Raw genomic sequence first — 25,494 nt, 5'->3', positions numbered from 1 at the left:
AGCTACCCTCACCCCGCCACACTTGGGTGATTCCAGTGTTGCCCCAAACAACAGCATACTTGTCACACACACACAAAAAAAAAAAAAAAAAAAAAAAAAAAAATCTAGTTTTCTTGTTACTGTAGACAACAATATACTTAAGAATTTTTTTTTTCTTAGCATGAAACATGTTCAAAAACCAAACTAAATCCCTGACAAAATGGCAGTGCTCACCAAGTAGAGCAATTTAACCAAACCATTCCCAGGTAAATACATCATTGGGTGTACTACTGCCTGATGCAGTAAGAGTGTAAAATTTCACTCCGGCCTGCATCTCAAGCAGGTTATGATACTTAAATTTGGAAACTGACCAAGAAAAGATGCTACCTACATTCAGGTAAAACCACACTACTTCATAACTATGGGCATTCTCTTCCTTGTGTTTGCCTACATGCTTAATGACTTAATACAAAAGATAAGTTGCAAGGCCTGAAGATACACACCTCACACAAGAAATTCATTCAATTCTTTGCAGTCTTAGCTTGCCTTGGGACCAGCGCAGGTAAACTGACTTCACAGGGAGCCAGCAGGAGGGCGTGGCTTCTGAGCCTCTAATATTTTTATGTGACTCTAAAGGGACAGTTGCTTGTCTGTGGAAGGCTAGGCTGCAGGTATAAGGAAAGAATGTCCCAGGATGAGCACCCTTCTCCTCCATTAAGGTTCACTGGAAGTTACCTTCTCTTTCCTAAAGTGTCTCAGGGAACAGAACTAACATTGCCTTCCCTGTCTTCGGAGGGCTTGGAAGAAGGGGATTCCATCAGTTTAAGGCCAACAAAGTCTGCTCCCCTTCCCTATATCCCCTAGTGGCTCAAGAGATGCCTGGATCCAGCCAACAATTGAAGAAGTGGCTCATTTAAATATGAATGTTTTTCTTGGTATGCGCTATCTTTCATCAGACCCAGATTCCTGGCCCCTAGTACCATTACCATGTGTCACTAGAAGATGTTCTTAAGGAAACGTAAACAATTAAAATGAGTGCTAAAACAAGCTAAACTAGAAAGATGTAGCCTTTGAACTTCTAAGTCACGTTCATTAATCAGGGACCACTCAGCCCTAAAGGAAGCGCTTTCGATAGCCTTGGTAAGTAAATAAAACACCAGTGGCCCGGGTGTAAAGGTTTCAGTCTGCTAGCGAAGCTGAGAAATGTTGGGACCCTGAACTCTGAAGATGCAATTAAGGGGCATTTAATGAGCTGTAGAATGATACTTGACAGGGCAATGTAACTTTCTACTTACAGTTTCCTGACTAGATGAACTTTTAAACACAGCACATTAAGCCCTATTCTGAGGCCACTCAGCTTTTAAAAGCACAAGTGTGTGTTGGTGAGAAAGGCCTTTTAGCTAAGATACCTTCTCCAACACAGTCACTGCTGGATGACGTGCAAGAGAGGCAGGTTCTCCTTCAAAGACAATGCACAGGGTTGGGCCCCACTGGCTGTAGCAATCTGCAGCTTCTGTTTGTTGAAATGCTGACTTCACACAGAAAGACTGTGGATATGCAGCCCCTGCACTTTGGAGGGGGATGAGAATGTCCACCAGATTAAGGGAAGTTGGAAACATTTTCATAACTTTGCTGGGAAATGAGCACAAGGAAATGTCTTTTCTATAAAGAACCAAGGGACCAGGGAAACTTTCCAAGGAGCTGAAGTCTCAAGTCAGCAGCTCTATGAGATGGATATGGGCCGTGTTTCTAAGATTCTAGAGATGTGCTATTTGCTGGCCACCGGTTTTATTATTTTCAAATTAGCATACAAACTCTAATCTATACTTACAAGAATATTTACATTGGAGTTGTTTGTAAATGCTGTTAAAATTAAAACGGAGAGACACATAAACAATAATCAATGGTGGTTAAGGTGTCAATGATTTGCGCATACCATTTACTGTAGACTCCAACAGTCCACCTCTCTTCCTTCTATCCCTCCACCCTTTATTCCCTTCCATCATTCTTTCCGAGATGACTGCCTGTCACTATACACTTCTTGCTAGGACAGGAAACTAAGGACACCAGCACCTTTAATGGGGTAAGCCATGGCTGGGTGATTTTCAAGCTCCCCCAGAGCTCCAAACATAAAGGGGTCCTGAGAATCACAGCTGCAGCGGAAGTGGAGCTTTGGGATAACAGGAAAGGGAAGATTAAAGGAAGCAAAGTGTATTAGTGACATCTGCGATCCATCAAGACTTTTATCGCCTCCTTTGTTCCCGCGACAATTCCTTTTTCATTTATTAAGGGCTATTGAGTTGTCTGCCAGGCCCCTGGCCCCGGACAAAAATATGGATCTAGAGTAGTGAACCAGGAGGTACACAGCTGCCGAGAATGCATATTCTGTGGGATAAAATACATTTTTACATGTCTGAAATAAAAGGGAAAGGGGATTTCAAACTCTAAGAACTTTGACTTCTGACCCTGAATAAGCTTTAAAACCACCACCAAAACGGTGTAATAGTATGTAATACAGGGCTAATCACAGGCCCAGCACTTGGCTGGCAGAGGCAGGCACAAAAGATCATGCTAGCGGTTGTCTGCTGTTTGGGATTATGGGATCATTTTGTATTAGTTAGGGAAGATGTCAGAATTTGCTCTGACTGTAGATCAGAGTCTTTTCTCCGCCATGCAGCTTCACAGTTCCTTGCATCAGATTGAGAGGATTTCAGGACATTTTCCCACAAAGAAGCCCAAATGTTTACAATGGTGTAAATTAAATCTTTGCATAACAGTATCAAATGTGCCTTCATTAGAATTCATACGCACACATAAGCATGCACGTGCGATACATGCTGAAGAAGACATAATATCATAGCTTATCTATAAGTTTAGAAGCATAACTTAAATCCTACACGTACAATCCACTGGGTACATTGAACTATGCATCCAAGAGGTCGAAGTCCTGCCCACTGAACTCATGAGCATGGTCTGACGGGAGGCTCCATCTTCACCACACCATTCTGACAAGGACTACACAAAGGAGGCTCCAGGCTTGGCTACATTTTCTTACAGTTAGAAGCATCAGGAGGTGGGGCTGGAGAGATGGCTCAGCCATTAAGAGCACTGGCTGCTCTTCCAAAAGGTTCTGAGTTCAATTCCCAGCAACCACATGGTGGCTCACAACCATCTGTAATGAGATCTGATGCCCTCTTCTGGTGTGTCTGAAGACAGCAACAGTGTACTCATATACATAAAATAAATTAATTTAAAAAAAAAAAAAAAAAAAAAAAAAAAAAAAAAACCACCCAGGCCAGGCCACTCAGGATAACATAGTGAGACCCAGTCTTATAAAAACAAACAGCCAAATAAAGTAAATTAATAAATTAAAATAAACAGAGAAACAGCTAAATTAAATGACATCATGGGTTAATTGGACTTAATAGACCTGTACAAATATTCCAAACATTCTCTCAAAAGCCCATGGATCATTCTCTAATTAGATCGTATCTTAAAACACAAAAGTAGTCTTCACAAACACAAGAAAATTGAAATAATTTCTTGTATTCTCTCTATTTGCAATGTAGCAAATTTTTAGACCAGTGGCAGGAGCAACTACAAAGCATGCACAATATCTCAGAGATGAGATAACACTGTTGAATGGGTGCTTGAAGAACTCAAGGAGAAAGTCAATACGTTCCTAGAAACTGAAAATAACAACACCACAGACTAAAAAACTACAGATTCCTAAGAAGAAAGCTTATCACTGTAAGTGCCCATGTTAAGAAATCAGAGAAATTGCAAACAAGTAATTTATTTATACATCTTAGGGAATTGGGAAAACGAGAACAAGCCAGACCTCAAATCAGTAGAAGGAAAGTAATTAGATCAGGACAGACATTAACAATGTGGAAATGGAAAGACAAATCAATGAAACAAAGAGTCACTTCTTTGAAAAAATAAATAAGATTGACAAAGCCTTGGTCAAGCTAAACAAAAGAGAAAGAAGCCTTAAGTTGACAAAATAGACATGAAAGGGAAGGGGTTGTGAAAGATGCTGATGAAACTCAGAACTCACTAGGACACACCTTAAGAGCATATATTTTATAATTTGGAAAATCTAAACAAAAGGATGGTAAATTTTTAGATAAAATGATGTCTCCAAACCAAACCAAGATAATGTAAAGTGATCTGCACCAAGCAGTGAGACCAATATATATCTAAAACAACTCTTCTGTCCACAAGTGAGTCACAACCTAGACAGATTCATGGCTAAACCCATTAGACCTCCAGAAACCTAATACTAATGCTTCCCAAAGAATTCTATAGTGTAGAAAAAGAAGACACACTACCAAATTCCTCTGACAAAGCCAGCATTATCCAAACACCAAAACTTCATAAAGAGACAGCAAAACAAAACAAACCCCCCCCCAAAAAAACCCGAAGATTAATCTCTCCAATGAACATAACTAGAAAAAATGTAAACAAAATGCTCGCAAAACACTTTCAACAAAATTGTTCATCAAAATCAAGTACGTTTGATTGTTGACATTCCTTAGAGTTCAAATTATTATGCAAATTAACAAATGCAACACATCAGCAAAAGGACTCAAAGACAGATAGTACAAGGCCATATTGATAGATCTGCACCTATCAGAAAAGGTTTTGAACACAGTCCAACATTATTCCTTGACACATCTATACTACTACTGGGATAGCCCCAAGCTTCTGTATCTTACAACAGAGATATCTGCTCATCCATGTTTATTGCTGCTCTGTTCATAATGGCAAGAAAAATAAGATCTACCAGCAGATGAGTCAATAATTATAAAGAGTAAAATTTCACTCAGCCACAAACACAAATTGTTATAAAATGCCCAGGAAAGTAGATAGAACTGTTTTTTTTTTTTTTTTTTTTTTTTTCTTTTCTATTAAGTAAGTTAACACAGGCTTGGAAAGGTCAACACACAATGTTCTTTCTCATATGTGAATCTTAGTTTCTAGTGGTGTGTATGTGTGTATGTATGTGTGTGTATCTGTGTGTGTCTGTGTGTGAGAGTGTATGTATGTGTGTGTGTGTGTGTGTGTGTGTAATACAGAAACCTTAAAAAAAACTGAAGGACTACACCTTTGCTCTCTTCAGTTAGGCATTGGCTTCTTGAGTACAAAAAAGCACTCCCAATGAAAGAGCTCGGAGATCAGGGAGAATTCACTCACCCAAACCAGGAACTGTGGGCCTTGATGGACACTATGGAGAAAATGCAGGAAGCCCTGAGAGTTGACAAGGGGTTACTGTGGACTGTGGAAGGAACACTTAGAGCTCAACTGTTCAAAGACAAACACTAAGTGACCAAAAAAGCAAAGACAGGAAGTTCTCCAAAGACACAAAAGCAAGCAGAGGAAAGAAAAGCAAGGCGGCCAGCATGGTCAGTCTGGAAGCAAGTGCAGAAACAACCCGCAAGGCTTTGTTTCTGTTCCGTCTATTCTACTGTCAATGATTTTGCTGAGACACACAGTAAACATAATTTCTTCTGTGTGTTTTATCCAACAATTATTTCATTCTTAAAAGTGGCCTCATTACATTTTAAAGATACTTTCACATTTTTTACTTGTTTGTTTGTTTGGGGCAGTGAGCACATGTCATGGTGTGTGTTTGTGTGTGTGTGTGTGTCTGTGTGTGTGTGTTTGTATGTCAGAGGAGTATGTGTGTGTGTATGTGTGTAGTCAGAGGAAAACTTGCAGAAGTTGGTTATCTTTTTGTATTATGAGCATCCTAGAGACTAAATTCAGGTAGTCAGGTTTGGCTAAACAATCATTTTTACCTCCCGAGTTACCTCACTGGCCTAGCTTAAAGATATTTGAGTGTCTTACTTATTTTGTAATTTCATTTTACACACTCAATTATACTATTTATAGTTATTTTATAGTCTATGCATCATAGTCTCTGTACATCAACCTTTTTGATTCTCCACATCTGTTCATTCGGTATGGCAGCCTGTTTATTTGTGTGTTAAGTAGATTTTGTGTGTGTGTGTGTGTGTGTGTGTGTTATGGACTATGATACTTACTATTTCTTGTTAATTTGACTGTGTTTGAAATCAGTCACCTAGAAGACTCATCTCTGGGTATATCTTTAATGAAGAGGTGTAACTAAGAAAGGGAGACTCATCCTGAATTTGGGTGCCGCCAGCCCATAAGCTAGGCTCCCAAAAACCAAAAAGGAGAGAGCCAGATGAGTGCCAGCATCCCCCTCTGTTTTCTGATGCATGCAGATGTGAGCAAGGTCCAGCCACTAAGGGGACATGCCACTTCTGACATGATGGACACACGATGAGCCTAAAGAAGTCACCTTCCTCAAGAGAATTACTTTTTGACAGTTATGTGGTCACAGAGAAAAGGAAAGCTACAGGATGCATAAAAGTACACGTTTTCTAAGTTTACCTGGAAAAAATCCAAGAGACAAACATCCCTCTACGTTTGGGGTTGTTTCTGCTGATTGAGTACAAACTACCAACATAGGGACAGAAGAGATGCTGTTGATGTAGATCTGGTGTTGGGTCCAAGGTTAGCAGCCACACTTTGTATGGTCCCAACAGCAGGGTCCCCAGCTGCAGACCTGTATTCCTAGGATGCTGAATCCTTGGGATTCAGACTTCTGGTTCTGCTGTTGTCTTTGTTCTAGATCTGTGTGTGTTGTGACTGTACTTGTACCTGGGCGTTTGCAGTGCTGGCTTTATAGGTGGCTATCCCGTTTTCTCAGCACCATTTATTAAAGGTTAACCTACTCCTTCGTCCTGCCACTCACAACTTGTCAAAGAGCATCTACTTCTGAGTTCTATTCTGTTCTAAAGATCTATTTGTCTAGTCTATTACCCATTCTGTAGGAAGTCTTTTAAGTCCTCCAACATGCTCCATCTTTGATATTGTATTGGCTATTGGGAATCTTTTGACTTTTCATATAAACTTTGGAATCAACTCATCCACAGCTGACAGATGTTGATTGGGGTGAAATTGAAACCATGGATCACCATGAAAAGTACTGACATCTTGGTAACGTCAACACCAATGCATGTCTATGCATGAACAGGCACATTTCTCTCTTCTGTGATATTTATATCTTTCGCCAGTTCTATGGTTTCACATTTCACTGGATCTACACCTAAGTTTCTCACAATGTGTGTTTGTTGATATCAATAGTACTGTTTTGATTTCCAACTGTGTATTTATTGCTGATAATTGAAAGTAATCACCTCTTGTGCATGTATCTCCTATCTTACAACTCAGTAACTGTTATCCAAGGAGTTTATTTTCTAAGCTGATTCCTTTGTGTTTTCTACACAGACTATGATATTCATTATCTGACTCTCTTTTCAACTGTTGTCTCTTTTGTCTTTGTTGTTGATGGTGGTGGTTTGTTTTGTTTTGTTTGTGCGTGTGTGTGTGTGTGTGTGTGTGTGTGTGTGTGTGTGCGCGTGTGTTTGAAGACAAGGTCTTTCTATGTAACCCTGGATGGTCCAGAACTTGCTATTTAGACCAGGCTGGTCTCAAACTCATGGAGATTTAGCTGTTTCTGTCTCCCAAGTGCTTGAATTAAAGTGTGCCCTCTATGCCCTTTCCCCTTTCCTTTCACAGAGCTGAATTTTCCACAGAATGCTTTGCTTTCTTCTTCTTTAAAAATCTTATTAAAAGTTTCTGGCAATGACAATCAGCTGGCAGCAAATTCCATCTCTTTCCGTTGTCTAAGAACACCTGGCATATTAGATATCTATTCTGTTTCTTTGTTTTTCATGTACCCTGACTGATGTTCTCTGAGTGGTTTACATACAGCATTGGTTTGCATAAATTTCCTGTCACTAACTGCTTACAATGTTGCTTCTGTTGTTTTTTAAACATGCTCCCTGTGGTAATATCATTGCATGAAAGTCACTCTTTTCTTTTTCTTGTCACTTGGGAGCTGTTCTGCAGGGTAGAAGCTGTTTTGTTCTGTTGTGTGTTGGTTTTTACAGTTTCTAGGGTCATATCATACTCCTTCCTCAGCAGTACCCAGTCCACTAACAAACCTGCCAAACCACTCATATGGCTGTTACAGCTTCCCAATCGTGAACATTTCTGCTTTTACTCCTAGAATTTCCACATCTCCGTATCTAGTATCTACCTGTACACTTTGCTGTTTTCTAGGAAAATGTCAATCAAGGTTTTTCTGGTTTGCTTTAAAATTCCTCATCTGGAATTTTGCCATTCTTGTCACATCTCATCCTGGGTCTAATGAGTATTCAGTGTCTTGCGAGCTTTTGCTGAAAGGTTGATGCTGTGTACTTGGGAGTAAGAACTACAAGAAACAGGTCAAGATAAGCAGCTGAAAGACTTGAACTGGAAGCGCTTCACAGACTGCAAACTTCACAGAACTGTGGTGAACTTCACTCACTTGTGGAACATGTCTAGAGAGGGCTGCAGATGACTAGAGAGCGCTCCAGACTTGTGATGGTTCAATTTAGTCTTTTTCAACTTTCTGATGGTGGTAATGGAACTCTTCGTCCATATTTGGAGTTTGATCTTTTCCCAGGTCAGTCCCACACACTTGCAATGCTGTAGAGACAGCAAACTACAGCTTCGATTTATCCATGTAGATCATGAGGCGACAGCCACCCAACAGTGGGCCACAGGACCAGTGGTTTGGACTATTGCATTTTGTGGTTTCATATCCATTGAGAAACAAGGCACATGAACTACTCAACATTTAGTTAGAGTAGTACCATGTAAGATGGCTTCCCAGCTGCAGACTAATGAGAGTAGATAGAGAATGTTGAAGGTAGCCTGGGCTAAGCACTAAAATCTGTTAGGTTGTATTAAATGCATGTTCAACTAGCACTAACCTAGCATGTCTAGCCTACCATGCTTTAGGGGGGTGGGGGGTTAGCATGTAGCACCTCACCGTGTGTAAAGTAGACACACAAGCAGGCTATGACCAAACTCTAGTAGATTTGGTGCTGGGAAAGTAGTTGGTCTCCTGGGAGGATCTTGTTAAGATCAAAGTACTTGGGCAGCATTTACAATGTTTCCCTGCCCCTTCTTCTTACCATCATAAATGCCAGGGAGATCCTGCAATAGTCTCTGGGGAACCTAGGTGAACAACTGACCTGCTTGATTGGGTCCCCAGTGCTTTGACTTCCATACTCCTTGTACTAACCTCCAGCCACATGCCAATCACCGTTCCATTTCCTGCTGGGGCCCTCTCCTTCTGAGGTTGTGTTCCAGACAGGGGGAGATGCTTCTCTTTATTTTCCTCCAATGTGGAGTACCATGGCTGGCTCTGTGGCCTCATTTTATTCAAAATTTTGAGAAGCGCTTTCTCCCTGTAGGGATGGTACAGTGAGTTTTGAACTCCCCACATTCTAGACAAGAACGTGGAAATCTGTGAGGCTTTTATGTTTTTGTAATTTTGGGAGTTTCAGGTATAAACCTGTGTGTGTATGTATGTGTGTGTGTGTGTGTGTGTGTGTGTGTGTGTGTGTGAGTGTGCAAGAGGAGGGGTTAGAGTGAAGAAAGGAAGGAGAGAAGGATGGAGAGAGAAAGAGAGAGACAGAGAGAGATACACAGAGAGAGAGTGTGCATGTGCTTGGTGTGGAGGTTAGTAAATAACCCCAGGAGTTAGCACTGCACTTCCATCTCTTCGAGACAGAGTCTCTTTGTTCCTGGCTGCTTACTCCAGACCAGCTGATACACAAGAGTCTTGGAATCCTCCTGTCTCTAAATGCCGTCTTGCCATAAGAAGACTGGGACTACAGTAGAGTGGTTCGGACACTGTGTACTCAGGTTTGCACACCTACCCGTGGGTGGCCGACCTTTACCCACTGGGCCATCTCTCTAGCTATCTCATGTCACTGCTTCACCTTTGGGTAAAAGTTCTTGGTACTAGGTTATGGTGATTATGTACATTTCTATCCACCAGGTATTATTTTTAAATATAATCTCTTTTAAACCTCATGGAAGCTGGCCTTTTTATCTCCCACTGCATAATAAAGAAACTGAATCACAAAGAGTTGAATAGTTACTCCAAAGGAATAGCTATGAGTTCAAGTTCACTGTTGTATCTGACCCTTTCGAGTGTGTTCTAGGCCACTATGGTCTTTTATTACACAGCCTCTAAACATCATGACAAGATTTTGAACTGATGCCATCTTGAATAAATCAGGTCATCTACTAGGTTATTCTAACTGTACACGTCTCAGTTTCCCACTCTACCATCCGAATTCTCAGCATCTGCATCTCCCATGAGCCTTTGCAATAGTATGGCTGTGATTGATGATCATATACAAACACATCATCATGGACACTCCTGAAGGCCTTCCTCATTCTATCAGAGGTATTGCACTTTGGCTCAAGTAGTGAGACTACTGGGGAAAGACTCCTGTGTTCTTATGACTAGAAACAGGCTTACTACTTTCTATGGTAAATTAGAGCTGAGTCTTACATAAATATAACTTGAAGGACAGTAATGTCTTAAGCCGGTCTATGTTGTTCTGATTCTGTTATATACACACTGAGGTTCGCCATCACTAGCGGACAAGCCAAGAGTAATCATTGCCAGGAGGGTTCTCCCAGCTGTCTCTCCATGAATGCCTGCTCTGTTCCACGGGCTCCTTGTTCAGTCAGCATTCAGACTGACTGTACAGCTTGTTCTTTCTTCACTGCAACATGCATTTTCGGCAACACTAAACAATGCCCTTCTGCTGGAGATAGATTCAAAATTGAAACATACAGAGAATGATCGTATTTCACTGGAGTTTATATTTATAGGTGCCAAGGTCTGAGTATTTTTGCCTTTCCCCCAAAATACATGTATTGGTACCTAATCTCCAATCTGGAGACTTGCAAATTAACTGAATCATGAAGATGGAGCTCTTGAGTAGAACTCTAAAGCAGTGGTTCTCAACCTGTGAGTCATGACCTTTTGGAGGGTTGAAGGACCCTTTCACAAGGGTCACAGACCAGATATCCTATATATCAGGCATTTACTTTAGGATTCATAAAGTAGCAAAACTATAGTTACGAAGTAGTGATGAAAATAATTTTATTTCTAGGGGCTACCACGTGAGAAACTGTAACAAAATGTTCCAGTATTAGGCAGGTTGAAAACCACTGCTATGAAGAAATTCTAGCCCCTTCTGCCAAGGAGAACCCTGTATAAAGGCAATAGGGCGCTGACTTCTATTCTCACCACATAATTGCCCCCCAGACAGCAGCATCTGGTGCTGTGAGGAGTAAACTTATGTAGAATGAAAATTACCCACTGGAGTGTTCTGTCACAGCAGCCAGGAAGACTGAGACAGCTGATTTGGGTTATCGAGGCAACAAACAAAGATGCTGAAATATTCAAATGTTCTCTAGTTAGCGTGTTTCCCTTCAGCATCCAGTGATCAGCTTGAGGTGATGGGTCAGCATTATATCACCAGGAATTCTGGACGTTCCATCTTAGCCTCAAATGCTTTAGAAAGGATTTGCTTTCCAGTGTGTGTGTGTGTGTGTGTGTGTGTGTGTGTGTGTGTGTTTACACATCCCAGGACCCAAATCAAGAACTACTTTGGATTTTGTTATGATATCTAACTTTTTATGTCTTCAAACACAAGTGCTATACTTTTTTGTTTAGTAAATTGGGGATAAATACCTAGTTTGTTATGACAGGTCTTCTTAGTATGTCTTTTATATAGCTAAGGTTATTTTTATTTATTCACTGAGCAGGGACATGTTCATGGACATGTGCTTTGGGTCTACAGCTACACTGGTGTCAAGTACCCAAGATGGGACCAGTGTGTCCTAAGGATCACCAAAGGAGACTGCACTCAGAGAGGAAGATTGGCTCAGAACAGACAAGTAGCATATCTTCTCAGCAGAACCGAAAGCGGGGATGGTTGAAATGCTGACCTGATGTAGTGAGGTTTCATCTTCCATACAGTGCAGGGTCTCCTCATGCTCTGCGAGCTAGTAGATTTTACACGGGTGTTAAACCCTATGTACTAAGACAGAAAAAGATGAGCCTTCTAGGTGGGGATGTTCTAAGACACAAGCTGGTAAGTATGTGTTTGTTCAGAAGCTTCCTACCCCAGAGTGCACGCTGTACACTGAGAATTCCCCAGGAGCGTTCCTAACACAGATATCATAGAAGTATGTGTTTCTCATGTTAGAAAGGGACAGTAAAGGCACATGGGTCTACAGAAGCAGTATGTGGACAACAAATGACAGGTGAAAATGGAATAAATACCTTGAAGACTGGACTTTCTTATCGAAATTCATGCAAGGTGCTTTACAGCACTGAGGGTTGGCCTTTGTGCATTTTGGGTAGTACTCTTGCCTGAGTGGGCACAATCCTTCATCACTTCTGCACTCATCTGCCAGGGCTGCCCCACCCATGAGCCATACCTAATATCAGAGATTGACGAAGAGAGCAGTGCCAGAAAAGGAGTGGTACACAGGTGACTTTTTGCCAGATCACCTGCTCTGAGTATCCTCCCTGATAGTGGGGGACCGAGGGACAGCTCACTGTCACATCACATCATCGAGGGATGTCCACTGGGGCTTACTTTGGCCAACCAGTTGGAGCATGTCAACCGTAGGCATAGCGCCTGCCTTGCTCTGTTCAGAATGAAGTCATTGCTCACTCCAATACAATAGCCCAACAGGACAGGGCTTATGGTAAATCTAAGCCGGATAATCACTGATTGAAGCCAATGAGAGCAATTCCTAAACGGATGCACTCTTGGATTAACTATGATGGGGCTGCCATTCACATCACAGGGTAAACAAAGACAACTGATTGTTTTGCAAGGCTAGATGGACATCTTGGCTTTATTTCCTTTAACTAGATAAGAGCTTTAGTTGGGACATTTTATTTTAAGAAACTATTCAAAAGACAAATCGAGAAATAACGTAAAGAAGGCCATTCCTATTTTATAAATAAGAGAGATGGTATTTTTTTTTGAAAGGAGGAAGTGAAATAGGAAATAAGAGGAATGCCCCCTCTGCTCACAGTAGCCCAGGGTTTGGGGTGAACCCCTGCCCTCCACAGCTTCCTGCTCACCTTGTAGTAATTCATGATCTCAGTTAGCCAGGGCTTCGCTGACTTCACTGTGTCCTCTCGAAGGTACTTCTCAACCTCAGCACCATCACTGAAGCTCTGGTTTCCCACATGGATGGCTTGTCTCACTTGTGGGAGCGACAAGAATTTCGAAAAGTAACTTTGGTCCTCGGGTTCCTGGCAGAAGGCACATCAGAAGGTGTCATGGAGGAAGATGTTAGGCATGGCCCACTGGGCAAGCCTAGACTCCCTCACCACACACAGCACAGTAGACAGGGCAAAACTGAAGTGTTAACCATTCCTCATGCTTGACATGCTAATGGGGCATCCCAGGTCAGGTAAAAGGCTCTCTCTCATTGGCCAAACACAGAGAATCACCTTTGTTTGCAGTCAATATCCAATTTGCCCAAGAATGGATTTTCTTTCTCAGACACTAATCTTCTGCAGTCCTGCCTTCTAATTAGCCAGCTCATTGAAGAGAGTGTTGGAGAAAGGAAAGAGGTAAGATTGTGTGAGGCAATCGCTCCCTGACCTTAGTTCTAAAGAAGAAGGTTAAATGGCTTTTAAAAAACCAGGGGTGATGTAGTGGTTTAAAGCCATAGCCTCTACTTGCCATTTTCTGCTGTTCATTGTCTCACCCCCACACATTCAACTGTTTATAATTTAGGGGGGAATTATATCACATGTCAAAAACTGACACTTACCCACAACCCTTATTAAAAAGCAAAAATTAAAAAAAACAAAAAACAAAAATACTCCTTAAAAGTGTCTGTAATGATCATTAAACTTAATTTTAAAAGGGGGAATATTTATCTCTTTAAAATCCTCCCTGTTACAAAAATACTGTTTAGGATTTATGCTCAATAATTCTGTGCTTCATCAGCATTTGTTTTTGGTTGTGAATACATTACTTTCTACAGAAAAACACTATAATCACAAATTCTGTCCCTCCCTTTCCTGCCATATTTTGTTATTGGTAGAATATAAATCCAAAACCACAGGGCTGGGAGTCCCACCAAAACTGACTTCATATTTACTTACAAGTAGCTCATAAACAAGTCAATTTAAAAACTGAATGTATTGTGTTGTAGACAAAGAGTGTGCACATCCAACGTCCAAGCTCTCTCTGTCTCTTAGTCACTTAATTCTACAAAAAGGATGCCAACTCTGGCCTACTTTTATGAAAGAACCTACTTGAATACTTTACAAAGTATTCCAGAGAGCTTGAAGTGAGGGCCGCCCTGAAGGTTCCAAACACCTCAAGTTAAAAGTAAGACAAGGCAAATATTTTCAGGGAGGTTCGGTAGTGCTGATTACGTAAGCCATCTTAAGTGAAGAACAAAGAATGTGGATTTTTCAAAAGACTCATAGACTGAAGCCTCGACTCAGAACCCAGGGCTGCAATCCTAGCCTGGAACCTTCAGAAAACTGACCCTAGAGACAAGGTTCAGTAGGGATACTGGGTTGACTAGACACTGTTCTGAGCTATCCAGAATATCGTGTAATCTGGATGACAACCTAACAAGGCCCGTAGGAAACAGCCCCTACAGGTCAGGAGATGCAATTATCCAACTATATTGGGCATGGTCATCTAGTTTTAAATTTTGAAAAGAATATATTCTTTTCAACCAGGGGCAATTTGGTTTTGCCAAAGTTTTAAGCACACATAACTACATTGTTCACATAGTGGTCATTACCGTGCACTGTAAGATGTTGTAGTAATTGGTGCATCCTGTCACATTCTGGAAGAAAGATGGACCAGTTGTTAAATCTCCATCCATCAGCTTATCCAGGATCTAGGTCAGAGAGGGAGAAAGAGGAGGGCAATGTCAGGGAGTGATCACTTGCACAACCATCATTGGATCATACGGTCTGGACATTTTCCCTTCTTTTTTTAAGGATGTGTGTATCTATGTGTGTGTTCTTATGAGTGTACTTACTCATTCACATTCATCATAGACTTATGTATATGTGTGTACATGTATGTGCATGTGAATGTACATACATATGGAGGCCAAAGACAACCTATCATTTCTCAAGCACTGTCCATTGCTTTATTTGAGAAAGATTCTCTTGTCCATCCAGGACTCACCAAGTAGAGTATACTGGGCTCCTCAGCACGAGTCTACACCATCATACCCAAGCTCTTGCTTTTCCTTGGATTGTGAGGCTCTGATTCAGGTCTTTGGGCTTGCATGACAAACACTTCACCAACCAAGTTGTCTCTCCAGCCCTTATATTTGAAAATCTTTTTCATTTACTTTCTGAACATTTTGTAGCTGGCAAATTCCATCCCTCATAGAACATATGTTCTAGGGAAACAAATAAGCTTGGTGAAGCAGATTATGTCGGGTGTTAGAGTGGTATGTGCATTAGGAAACAGTAAGGAGCAAGAGGTGTTAGGGGCTGTTCATGCCTATGCCTATGTGTAAGGGACACTGAGAAAGGAAGTCTCCCTTAGAAGATGACATTAAAATTATGACCCACTGGCTAGAAGAAAGTCAAGAATATAGACAATCAGGGAAAGAATATTGTAGGCAAAAGATAATAAAACCAGATACTTCAACTTGGGGGTTTGCCTGGTGAGAGGTATAGGTTGATGTCAAGGCAATACATGATTGGACAGTAGAGAGTGGGGCGGGGACAAAGTTGGTAAGGCGGAAGAGGAGAAAGCGGGAGATTCGAGATGGAGGCGGCAGAGGAGGAAGGTTCAGATAAACGTGAACTATATCGGTTTTGTCTTGTCTAGGAGGGCAGTTTATATCTTTATTAATTGGCAGTAAATTTATCATTTGTATGTATTGTGGACTGAGAGTTTAACATATAAATCTGTTTGATAAATTATTGATGGTGGAGCCATGTTTTTACTGGGCTGTGGAGGACAGTGTGTGAAAGCAATGGCTGAGAGGCCCCTGGAGCGTGCAGTTCCAGCTCTATTGCCCGAGCAGGGTGAGAGCACACGGGGCTCGTGGAGATGTGCGGGTACCAGGCTTGAAAACTAACTGCCTAAAGGACCGTGTGGGACCGGGTGCCCGGCTCCACGGCAGCTCCCACGGAGTGAGACCTCTGGACCGGTAGCAACAGAACTTTTGTTCCCTTCTCATGATCCCCAGCAGAGAGGGTATGGGATGTGGGCTGAGATTCAAGTAGCTTATAGAGTTCAAGGGTCTTGGGGCCACTGGGGGATATCTATGGGCTCCAGGTTCAGTTACCAGCGGGGAGGGGTGGTCACCATGGCTATTTGTTTTTCTTCAGCTATAGTCTGCTGCACAAGAGCCATCAGGAAGGTAGCAAAGAAGCAGCATCAGCCATGGCTGTCGCTTAGTCAAAGATGCTTTGAAGGGAATATTTTGTGGAGTTTAACAGCTTGAACGTGTGACCCTGGTTTAGGTTGATAATCAGAGGAATGAAGTCATGGGGCTTAGAGCTCATAAGAAAATGGTGGCTCAGTGGGCTGAAAGGTACCAGAGCTGTACCATTGCACAGTTGGTTCATTAACACAAGTGGGCTGGAGGGATAGGGTGTGGTAGCTGAATAAAGGCATTCCATCTTTAGATTGTGGGTGATGGGTCTGGAATTTTTTGTCAGTTGTTTGTGTGTGTGTGTGTGTGTGTTTGTTTTTAGTTTGGTTTTTTTTTTGTTTTGTTTTGTTTTTTGTTTTTTTGTTTTTTTGTTTTGTTTTTTTTTTTTTTTTTTTAATAACAGAAAAAAGCAGCTCAAGGGGAGAACAAGATTGCAGAAAAAAAAAATCGGAGGAACTGAGTAATTGAAGCACCATCCACACAGTCACTAGAAATTCTGACTGGAGAGATGGAGAACGTGAAGAGAGACCCACGGTGTAGACAACTGCCCTAAACTGTGCTTGGCGATGCGCTCTGAGGTTATGAAATGCAAAGCTCAAGGTTTTAGGAGGAAGAAGAAAGTGCCCTGGAAGTGGGCCCGAGTTAAGGCTGCAAGATGAAGAAAGGGGAAAGTTAAGGGTGGGGGAGGGGTGCTGTTTTCTTTCTGTTCCTGCTGCTGCTGCTGATGATGATGATATATTTTAAGAGGGCTCCCTAAAAGAATTGTACAACATGAATTCAACACCTTATTAAAACAAAACAAAAACAGAAAACTACCCATCAAGAATGAGTTTAGTTTTTTATTTTAAAAAAAATTACTATCATCTTAATGTTTGGTGAGGAAGCTAAGATTCTCAGATGTGCAGTAACTTGGCCAGGGTACCCACTGATGATGGCTCTAGCTCCTCCATGACCTCGGCCTGTGCTCTCAACCACACCTGCTGCTGTGCTGGCAGTCAGACTGCAGTGCATCCCTTTCCTCAGTACCTCTGCTTGTACAGCATCTCTGTGTAGAGATATGGGGTCTGGATGAGGATGGAGAAGGTTAAGGAACCATCCAAAGTCTGCTAGGCATGCTGGGAATTCTGCTCCGGGCTGTATCTAGAGAAATGTCCACACTTCATCTTCAGCTGCAGAGATACCTGCTTGTTTAATAAACCTATAGGGTCATCCCTCTGGGCAAGTGTCTTTCATTAGTTTGCCCACTCCAAGCTAGAAGTTGTACTGAATGCACACATCATTGGTGGAGTCAATTTTCTGGGGTAAGAGTGGTAGGTCTGTTGGTATGGTACTTGCCGCATAAGCATGAGGACCCACATTCAATCCTCAGTACCTGTGTAGAACCCCCTGAGGTTGTGCTGTTCACTAGTAATCTCAGAGCTTTGGAGATGGGAATAGGTAGATCACCCTGTTTTTCTGATTAGCTTATGTACCATTTATCTCAGAGAGTCCCAAGCAAGTAAGAGACCCTGTCTCATAACACAAAGTGGAGAGAACATCGGTGAGGAGACCTGACATCAACCTCTGGCCTCCACATATACATACATAAACACACATCTGTGATAGTGTATGTGCACAGACACACGAGTGCACAGACCTCACACACATACACACACTAATTTTTAGTTTAAAAAAATTTGTTTTCACCAAGAAACAAAACCCTTGCTGTCTAACAAATAATGAGGCTAGATTAATCCAGACTTTTGAAATCCACTTCATAATGAAAACCCGTGTCACAGAGAATGTTCTGTGATTTAGAACACTGTTAGGAAGAAGATAGAAGGGACAAGAGATCAACCATTTTGATCTTGGGAAATTGTGGGAGATCTGATGCCTTGCTCTGGCCTCTAGAGGTACTAAGCATGCATGAAATGCACATATATACATGTAGCCAGACACTCACACACGTAAGACAAATAAAATTTTAAAATAAAAGAGTGAGAACATCAAACAGTAGGACTTGATATTTTAACGTCTGCGTTCTCTTGAATTTCAGGATGTCTCATCATCTTTAGCTAACCCACTAAGTAAGCACTGCTTTGTGCATTTCCTTTGAAAACTCAAAGAGACTTTAATCCATCACTTAAGACCTTTGGCCAGTGATTGGAGAAACATCCCATACCTTCAAGGACTGGTAGGGGAGGTGTTTTAATTTTAATTTTTTTCTGAATTTGGTTTGGGAGAGACTCTTGTGCCATAGTCTCACTGACTCTAATGTGAGTGCCAGGACACATGCCTCAGACATCATTCCTTCCTTCTTCAGGCCTCTCAGCTGGTGCTTCAGACGCTGCCTAGTGATCTGCATGCTTCTTCAAAACCACAGTGAATGTTTCTTTCTTGCAAATTAGTCTCACACAACATAAAATCTCTCCTTTCTCAAGTTTTCCTCTTTTCCCCATCTCTACCCCAGCAGGTAGCATCTCCACCCCAGCAGGTAGCAGTAGCCTGAAGCTGGAAACGTATCCAGAAGATGCTGTTATTACTGGTGAAAGCTTAATCTTACATGCTCAGGAGAAAACCTTGCTTCCTTCGAGTTTACAGCTGCACAAGGCATCCTGACTCCACATTTTGCAGACACATCTGGTGCCCTGACCCAGAAAGGAGAGTCTGTGCATCCTGTCTAGGGCTGGGACTTCCCTTTATCAACCATGTGCACAGCTTGCTGCTATCAGACTTCAATGTAAACCACATCACCTCCACAAGCAATCTCAGTAGTGTCCTTGTACCCTGCTTGTAAAATGGGCATCACTTTAAACTGCTTTTCTCCCAAGTCTATATGTCTCCTGTTTTGATCATAATTGATACTCCTGAAAATCTATTAATATCAGGCCTTGGTCCGAACAGTCACAGTGGCTTTAGTCACATAGAGCACGTGAAGCACCTGTCTGTGAGCAAGCAGATTGAGGTCTTCAGAGTTTAACCCTTGCTTCAGTTACCTGTGTGTCAGACAGGAGGGCTCTACAGATGCGTAGGGACTGTACTGGAGGAAGTTTGTTTGCTTTGCCTTTGCACTGGCTAAACATACAAGTTCCTGTATCTTATCTCTGTGTTTAGTGTAATGTTGCACCATAAATAACCAAAATCCAAAGAAAAGCAAGTAGGTAAAGGCTAAAATCATATCATCACTCACATGGTCAAGTGTTAGGTTAACTGTGTGATAATACACACACACACACACACACACACAAACACACACACTGTGTCTCTTAGCAGATGTCTCCCATTACACTATGTTTTGTAGACTTCGATCCTGACACTTGGAGGCATATGACTTTGCTTAAACAGTACTGCTTGTGGACATAATCCTTCTCAATGCGTCCAAGCATCTGTTGAAGCTCAGACATCCACTTCCCAGGGCACCTTGCTTCTAATTTCCATGTGTATGCTACAGAATGCCTTCAGGCCCCACACGGCTTTTAAAGAAATCAGAACTTCTAATGCGAGCCACGGTCAGATAAGCGTGCCAGAACGATCTTGGGTTAAAAATACAGCCAAAGCGCACTCAGAGAAGTGCAGGTGGTGCTTGTCTGCATGTTCACCTCATTTCACCTCCTGATCATAGACGGAGGAGGTGATAGATCCCATCCCAAAAGCTGGAGCACCGTGTTGTGGCTCCTGACCCCCTCAGAGGGTTTGAATTGCTCAAGGGCATCCTGGGGACCCCGGCACTCACTTTAAAGGCCTTCATCCACTCCTGCTCTTTGATGTACTTTATGCACCTGCTACACAGCTTCTGGAAGAACTTTTGCTGCTGCTCATCCAACAAGCCAATGTCATATAGGAATGTCGCATACCCACCTATAATCTGGTGACAGAAGTGATACACATGAGCACCACGGAGAGAAGTGTGGGCACCTACACACACACACACACACACACACACACACACATACACACATATACATATATATGTATATATATGTATATACACACACATATACAACAGAAAAGTCACACGTGCACAATCCGACATTGGCAATGAGACAAGACAGTTAGTTGACACACTGAAAGGTTTAGCTAAGAATTTAATTTGAATGAAGTCAACCTTGCTTTTTAACCAGTTAGGCCTCTGGGGTAAGAGGGGGTGTTCACCCAATTCCAAGGTTTTAATCTCTGTAAAAGACAGATTAAGAAAGAAAAAGCAGTACACCAACCGATTCAGGATCAATGTATGGGTCTCCAATAGCAATTCCTTTCAGGTGAATCTTGAACTTTCCAGTGGGGTTGAGGGAATGGATATGGTATGCTATGGCCGGAACGTATTTCCCTGCATAAGACTGAGAAGGACAGATGTTGAGATGGCAGTTCCAAATCGATCCACACACAGCTGCACTGATTAACAAGTACAGCCCACTTCTTCAGCTCATCTCGAAAGTCCGACAGCAACAAAATGCTCCGCCCCATTATTCTGTTCTCATACCATATGGCCCAAGTGATGTGGAAAATATGCAAAGACCATGTTATATGTGAACATTCTAATGTCCTTTCAAACCAAAATGACCTGGACCACACCGGCCAGATGTCCCTTCCCAGGAACTTCTATCCCAAGCTCTGTGGGTCTCTACCCCTCCCCCCCCCATCGGCCATCACACACTGGCGGTCTCAGGACACAGAGGAGCTGGGAGGCAGGGTCTCAAGTGACAGTGAATATGTCATATGAGCCACCTGGGAGTCGGAGGACAACTCCTTTATTGAAATAGCCGAGCTTGATTGTGTAGCTTGAGTCAGTGGGAAGGGGAGATAAAAGGACAAGGTGGGAGGTGCTCCAGCTGGGAAGGGGTACAGCCAGATTAGCACACTGCCAGTGGAGGGTTGCTGAGAAGCCAGCTCTCCAAAGGCTGGAAACACCTAACTGCCATTATAGTGGCATGGCTTTTGTCTCTATAGAGCTGCTTAGGCCTAAGCATGATCTGAGTAGGGAGCTGCTCCACTCCTACCCTGCTCTCCGAGAGATGTCTGGGATCTACGAACCCTTGTCTGGCTCGGGAACCCACAAAGCTCTACTAAAGGAAAGGAAATAAATATCAAATCTAAACCCGAGACTTAAAAACCTGCATGATCATGCGAAGCTTGAAATCAGCATCTACTAAAGGAAGAGAAGAAGGTGCAAACAAGATAACATTCACTGGTCACACATTTCCATTGAATTTACCTGTTTTCCAGCCTTTTCTGGCACAGGATCCTTTTCCAAGGCAGACGATTTTGTGACTCAGTTTTCCTCTAACAGTCATAGCACCTTAGCTCAATTATACAGATTAGTCTGTTTTTGATATGTAGGACTATTTCCAAGAGTCAAGTCCCTCCTTCCACAACACGGGTCTCAGAGATGAAACTTGGATCCTCAGGCTTAGCTGGAAGCACCTTCTCCTGCTGAGCCTCTCTCTGGCTCTCTCTTTCTCTCTCTGGCTTGCTCAGTCATATCTGAAAACCCAGCTTTACTAATTCCACCAAAAGCTTTCTTCTTGGCTCGCCCAGCTTTACCCAACGATCAACCCCATGCGTTCAGAGTGAAGTTCTCGATCCCAGTGCTTCCTGTGACCTCCCTGGCAACTCATGGTAACCCTGTTCTGGATGCTCAGATCAGAAATCTTGGTACCATTCTGTGTATTTCAAACCCCTTAAAGTTTGTCATGGAAACTCATTCCTATTTCTTCTGTCATCTGAGCTATAGTGTCCTGTCGCCTTCCATGTCTGTGTCCTTGCCTTGCTGCAGCCTGGGTTATTGTAGCAGCTTCCACTGGTCTTTTCTAGACCTAGCCATTTTACTGTTTTAGATACTGGCACAGCTAAAACCCAGAGCAGGCCATGTCACCCCTCTGCTTAAATCCTTCTGTGACTCGGCACTGGAAGAAAACAGAGGTGTATTTGAGGCAGAAAGGCTAATAGGACCCAACCTTCTCACCAACCTTACCTCCTGCTGCTACCTTCTTCCTCATTCCTCTCAGGCCCCACCGGGCACCAGAATGTTCCCTGCATGCACCAGGGCTTTTGTGCTTATTTCTCTTTCCTCCTGGAATGCTTTTTCCCAAGTATTTGAATGATTCCTTGCCTCAAGTCCTTAACTGGGATTACCTGAACAGTGTCCTTTTTGGCCACTTCACAAAAAATTTTAATGTTCCTACTTTGTTGTTTTATAGCCTTTGATTTTCCTCTTAACCCTCCTCAAAACCTCTTACCCACTCATCATTTTACCTCCTTGTCTTTGCTCCCATCCTAGAAGATGCCCGAACACAGGTGTAAGCATCTACTTTGCTTGTTTTTGTTCACTGTGGCCGATGCTCTTAGCATTCAATACATAGCTGGGAAATGAACCAGTCCATGCGCATTTGGTAAAGGACAGTGCACAGGTATTCCCAATAGACCAGAGGCTTTATACAGACATCTGAGTCCACTCCTGTGACGTTCCCAAGGCTCTTCATAGACTTGGAGCACCTACCTGCTCCTGTAAATTGATCTATACCATAGTCACCTTCACAGGTTGGAGATACCACTGCTCTTGCTTGAAGCTAGGACATGGAACTTGGAGAGGTTAGGTGGTGAGAGTCAGAATCCCACATGGTCTGACCTACTCCAAAAGTCTAAAGTCCTTTCAAGCTGATAAAAGTGGGTAATGCGCATAACTGATTTGCCATCTTGTTTGCACAGCCCTCTCATGCAACAGCAGTTACTTAGGTAAAGCAGTGAATCAAAACACTTTCGGCAGGGATGCTCAGGAATCTGGTTTCCGTTTCCTTATGTTTATTTGCAGATGGGTTTATGTCTGAAGTTTGGTTTGGCGCATAACTGTGCAATGTGGTCTTGGTGGACACAGTGAAGATTTATTAGATCAATTTCTGTCAGATAACACATTTTCCTGAGTAATCACTTAACTGGTAAATATGTTACCCAGCCTTCAGTCAGCAAGGCCTTCTGAGACAGGCCATCTACCAAGATCACCGTGCTAGACACTTAGGGAGACATGAAAGTGAATAAATCACAAAAGTGTCCTTTGGAAAACTACGGTTAGTTCTAAGACAGGTTATAGAAACTGTGTCTCCAAGCCACCAGAGCAAATGCACAATTTATGAATTATATTGTGTGTGCACAACAACCAGTGTAAAACAGGCCCTCACAAACACCCATGACACAGGGATGGCTGATCTCACATTACCTCTATTTTCCTTTATGGAAAGGAATACAAATGCCAAAAATGTATACACTTAGCAACAGTATCTCTTGGGTTGCATTCTTGTTACATGTGGTAAATAAAATTTACTCTTTCTGAGATGGGAGGCCATGTCTTTTATATGGCTATGTAGTCAGTGGAGGTAAATTTAGCTTAAAATATCCAGTGTATGGAGCCTTCCTGAGACTCATTGTACGTGGGATATAAGTAGGTAAGAAATGAAAAGGGACAGGATATTTTTATTACACGTTCAAGATTCTAGAGCTTCATCTATGAACCAAACTAATTCACGTACCCTAAATATGAGTCTGTTTACAACAAACCTCATTTTGCTATATTTTTCAGCAACAAGGAGATGAGATCTATGAATGTTAAAGGCATACCTAGCTGGAGTTCTCTCCCCAGGCTTGACTGTTTCCATGGCTCCCATTTCTCCTAGCAAATCACATTTCAGTCAACGGGCACAGAGTGTCCTATGGCTCTCAGGTCCCATGCTGAGACCTGTTTTCATCTGTCCCACACTTGCTAGGCAGACCACTCAGAAAAAACAGGACAAAGAGATGGATAATCCTATAATTGCTTCTAAAAACCACCATGTTTCTTCAATATTCTGTGGACGCCCGATCTCCTAGAGCTGAGGGTGTTTATCTCGTCCTTTGTCCCTAATGACTATCACATACTTCCTTGCTTTGTGTCAGTGTGCCAAATTCTTCGTTGTCTTGTTCATTAATCATTCCATTGGCTGAGTGATTCAGGTTGTCACACAGTAGACAATTACAGGATTATTTTTATGGGGAATCAACACATTACAGTGAGATTTCTATTATTTTTACATTCCTTGTTGGGATGTATTTATTTGTGCAAAAGCAGACTTCTCATTCCAGAATCATTCATTTCTCAGCTTAACAATTCACTGCCTGTGACAACCACTTGGGCAGACAACAGGTTGACAAATCAAGTGTATTTTATTTCACCTCCCCTGACTTCTGTATATATTTTAAATAGAACAAAGCTTCATATCTGCAGGATAGGGAGTGTCTGTCTTCAGGTTAGAAATAGGCTATGGTTGCTTGTGTTATTCCCTTGGACAGGAAGATAAGAACATTCACTCCTTTGGTTCTGAGCTATATCCTTAATGGGAACAGTGCTGACCACAACCAGAACTCCAGTCCTGATTCTTCTTTGACCTCCCAGTGACGATCCCCAGTGTGGGAAGCAGTGGGTGGACAAAGCCCCTGAAGTCTGGAAGTTAACACTAGCTTTCCAGCCCCAGATCCAATAATAAAAGCTCAGAGCAACATCAAAGCCATTCTGAAAGGGGAAAGGAAGGGTGCTGCTGGGAACAGACATGTAACCTTAGCATTTGACAGTGACCTTCGGACAAGAAACTTGCCAGATAAGCATGTGTGTCTCACACCACAACTCAAGGAAAGTTACTAATCAACACATCTGGATCCCAGTCTTGCCTTGGTAGTCTCTGCTGAGGTTTAAAGCTGCCAATTCTAACACTGCTTCTACTTAGGACACTTTCCCCACAGTGACTGTAATCACACTCACAAACACACACAGCCTGATGTCCCTGGTCCATATTTGCTTTATATGATGGAGCTCAAAGAGGCAATGAAGCTTTAATTCTTCTTTAGCAGACACAAGAGTCTTAACATCACAGCCATGGGAGAAGGGTCTTAATATCACAGCCATGGGAGAAGGGTCTTAACATCACAGCCGTGGGAGAAGGGTCTTAACATCATAGTAATGGGAGAAGGGTCTTAACATCACAGCCGTGGGAGAAGGGTCTTAACATCACAGCCATGGGAGAAGGGTCTTAACATCACAGCCATGTGAGAAGGGTCTTAACATCATAGTCATGGGAGAAGTATCTTAACATCATAGTCATGGGAGAAGGGTCTTAACATCACAGCCATGGGAGAAGGGTCTTAACATCACAGCCATGG

At 42.3% G+C, this 25,494-nt stretch overlaps 1 protein-coding gene across 2 annotated transcripts in view; it reads right to left on the bottom strand.

Annotated features, from left to right (window-relative positions):
• The window catches only part of CPVL (carboxypeptidase vitellogenic like), a gene marked incomplete at both ends in the record, with an annotated part of 98,236 nt that overhangs the window by 37,030 nt on the left and 35,712 nt on the right, over nt 1–25,494 (bottom strand). The window contains 4 exons of one of the 2 annotated variants that reach the window (XM_080931855.1): nt 13,037–13,210; nt 14,731–14,829; nt 20,048–20,179; nt 20,529–20,651. In XM_080931855.1, coding sequence (XP_080787981.1) covers nt 13,037–13,210; nt 14,731–14,829; nt 20,048–20,179; nt 20,529–20,651 — 528 coding nt within the window. The remainder of the gene's footprint in view (nt 1–13,036; nt 13,211–14,730; nt 14,830–20,047; nt 20,180–20,528; nt 20,652–25,494) is intronic. The other variant, XM_080931856.1, reaches the window with a different exon arrangement.

The sequence above is a fragment of the Micromys minutus genome (genome assembly GCF_963924665.1).
Source record: "Micromys minutus genome assembly, chromosome: 18".
NCBI lineage: Eukaryota > Metazoa > Chordata > Mammalia > Rodentia > Muridae > Micromys > Micromys minutus.
Note: the sequence above shows the minus strand (reverse complement) of the source record. Positions and strands in the feature narration are given on the sequence as shown.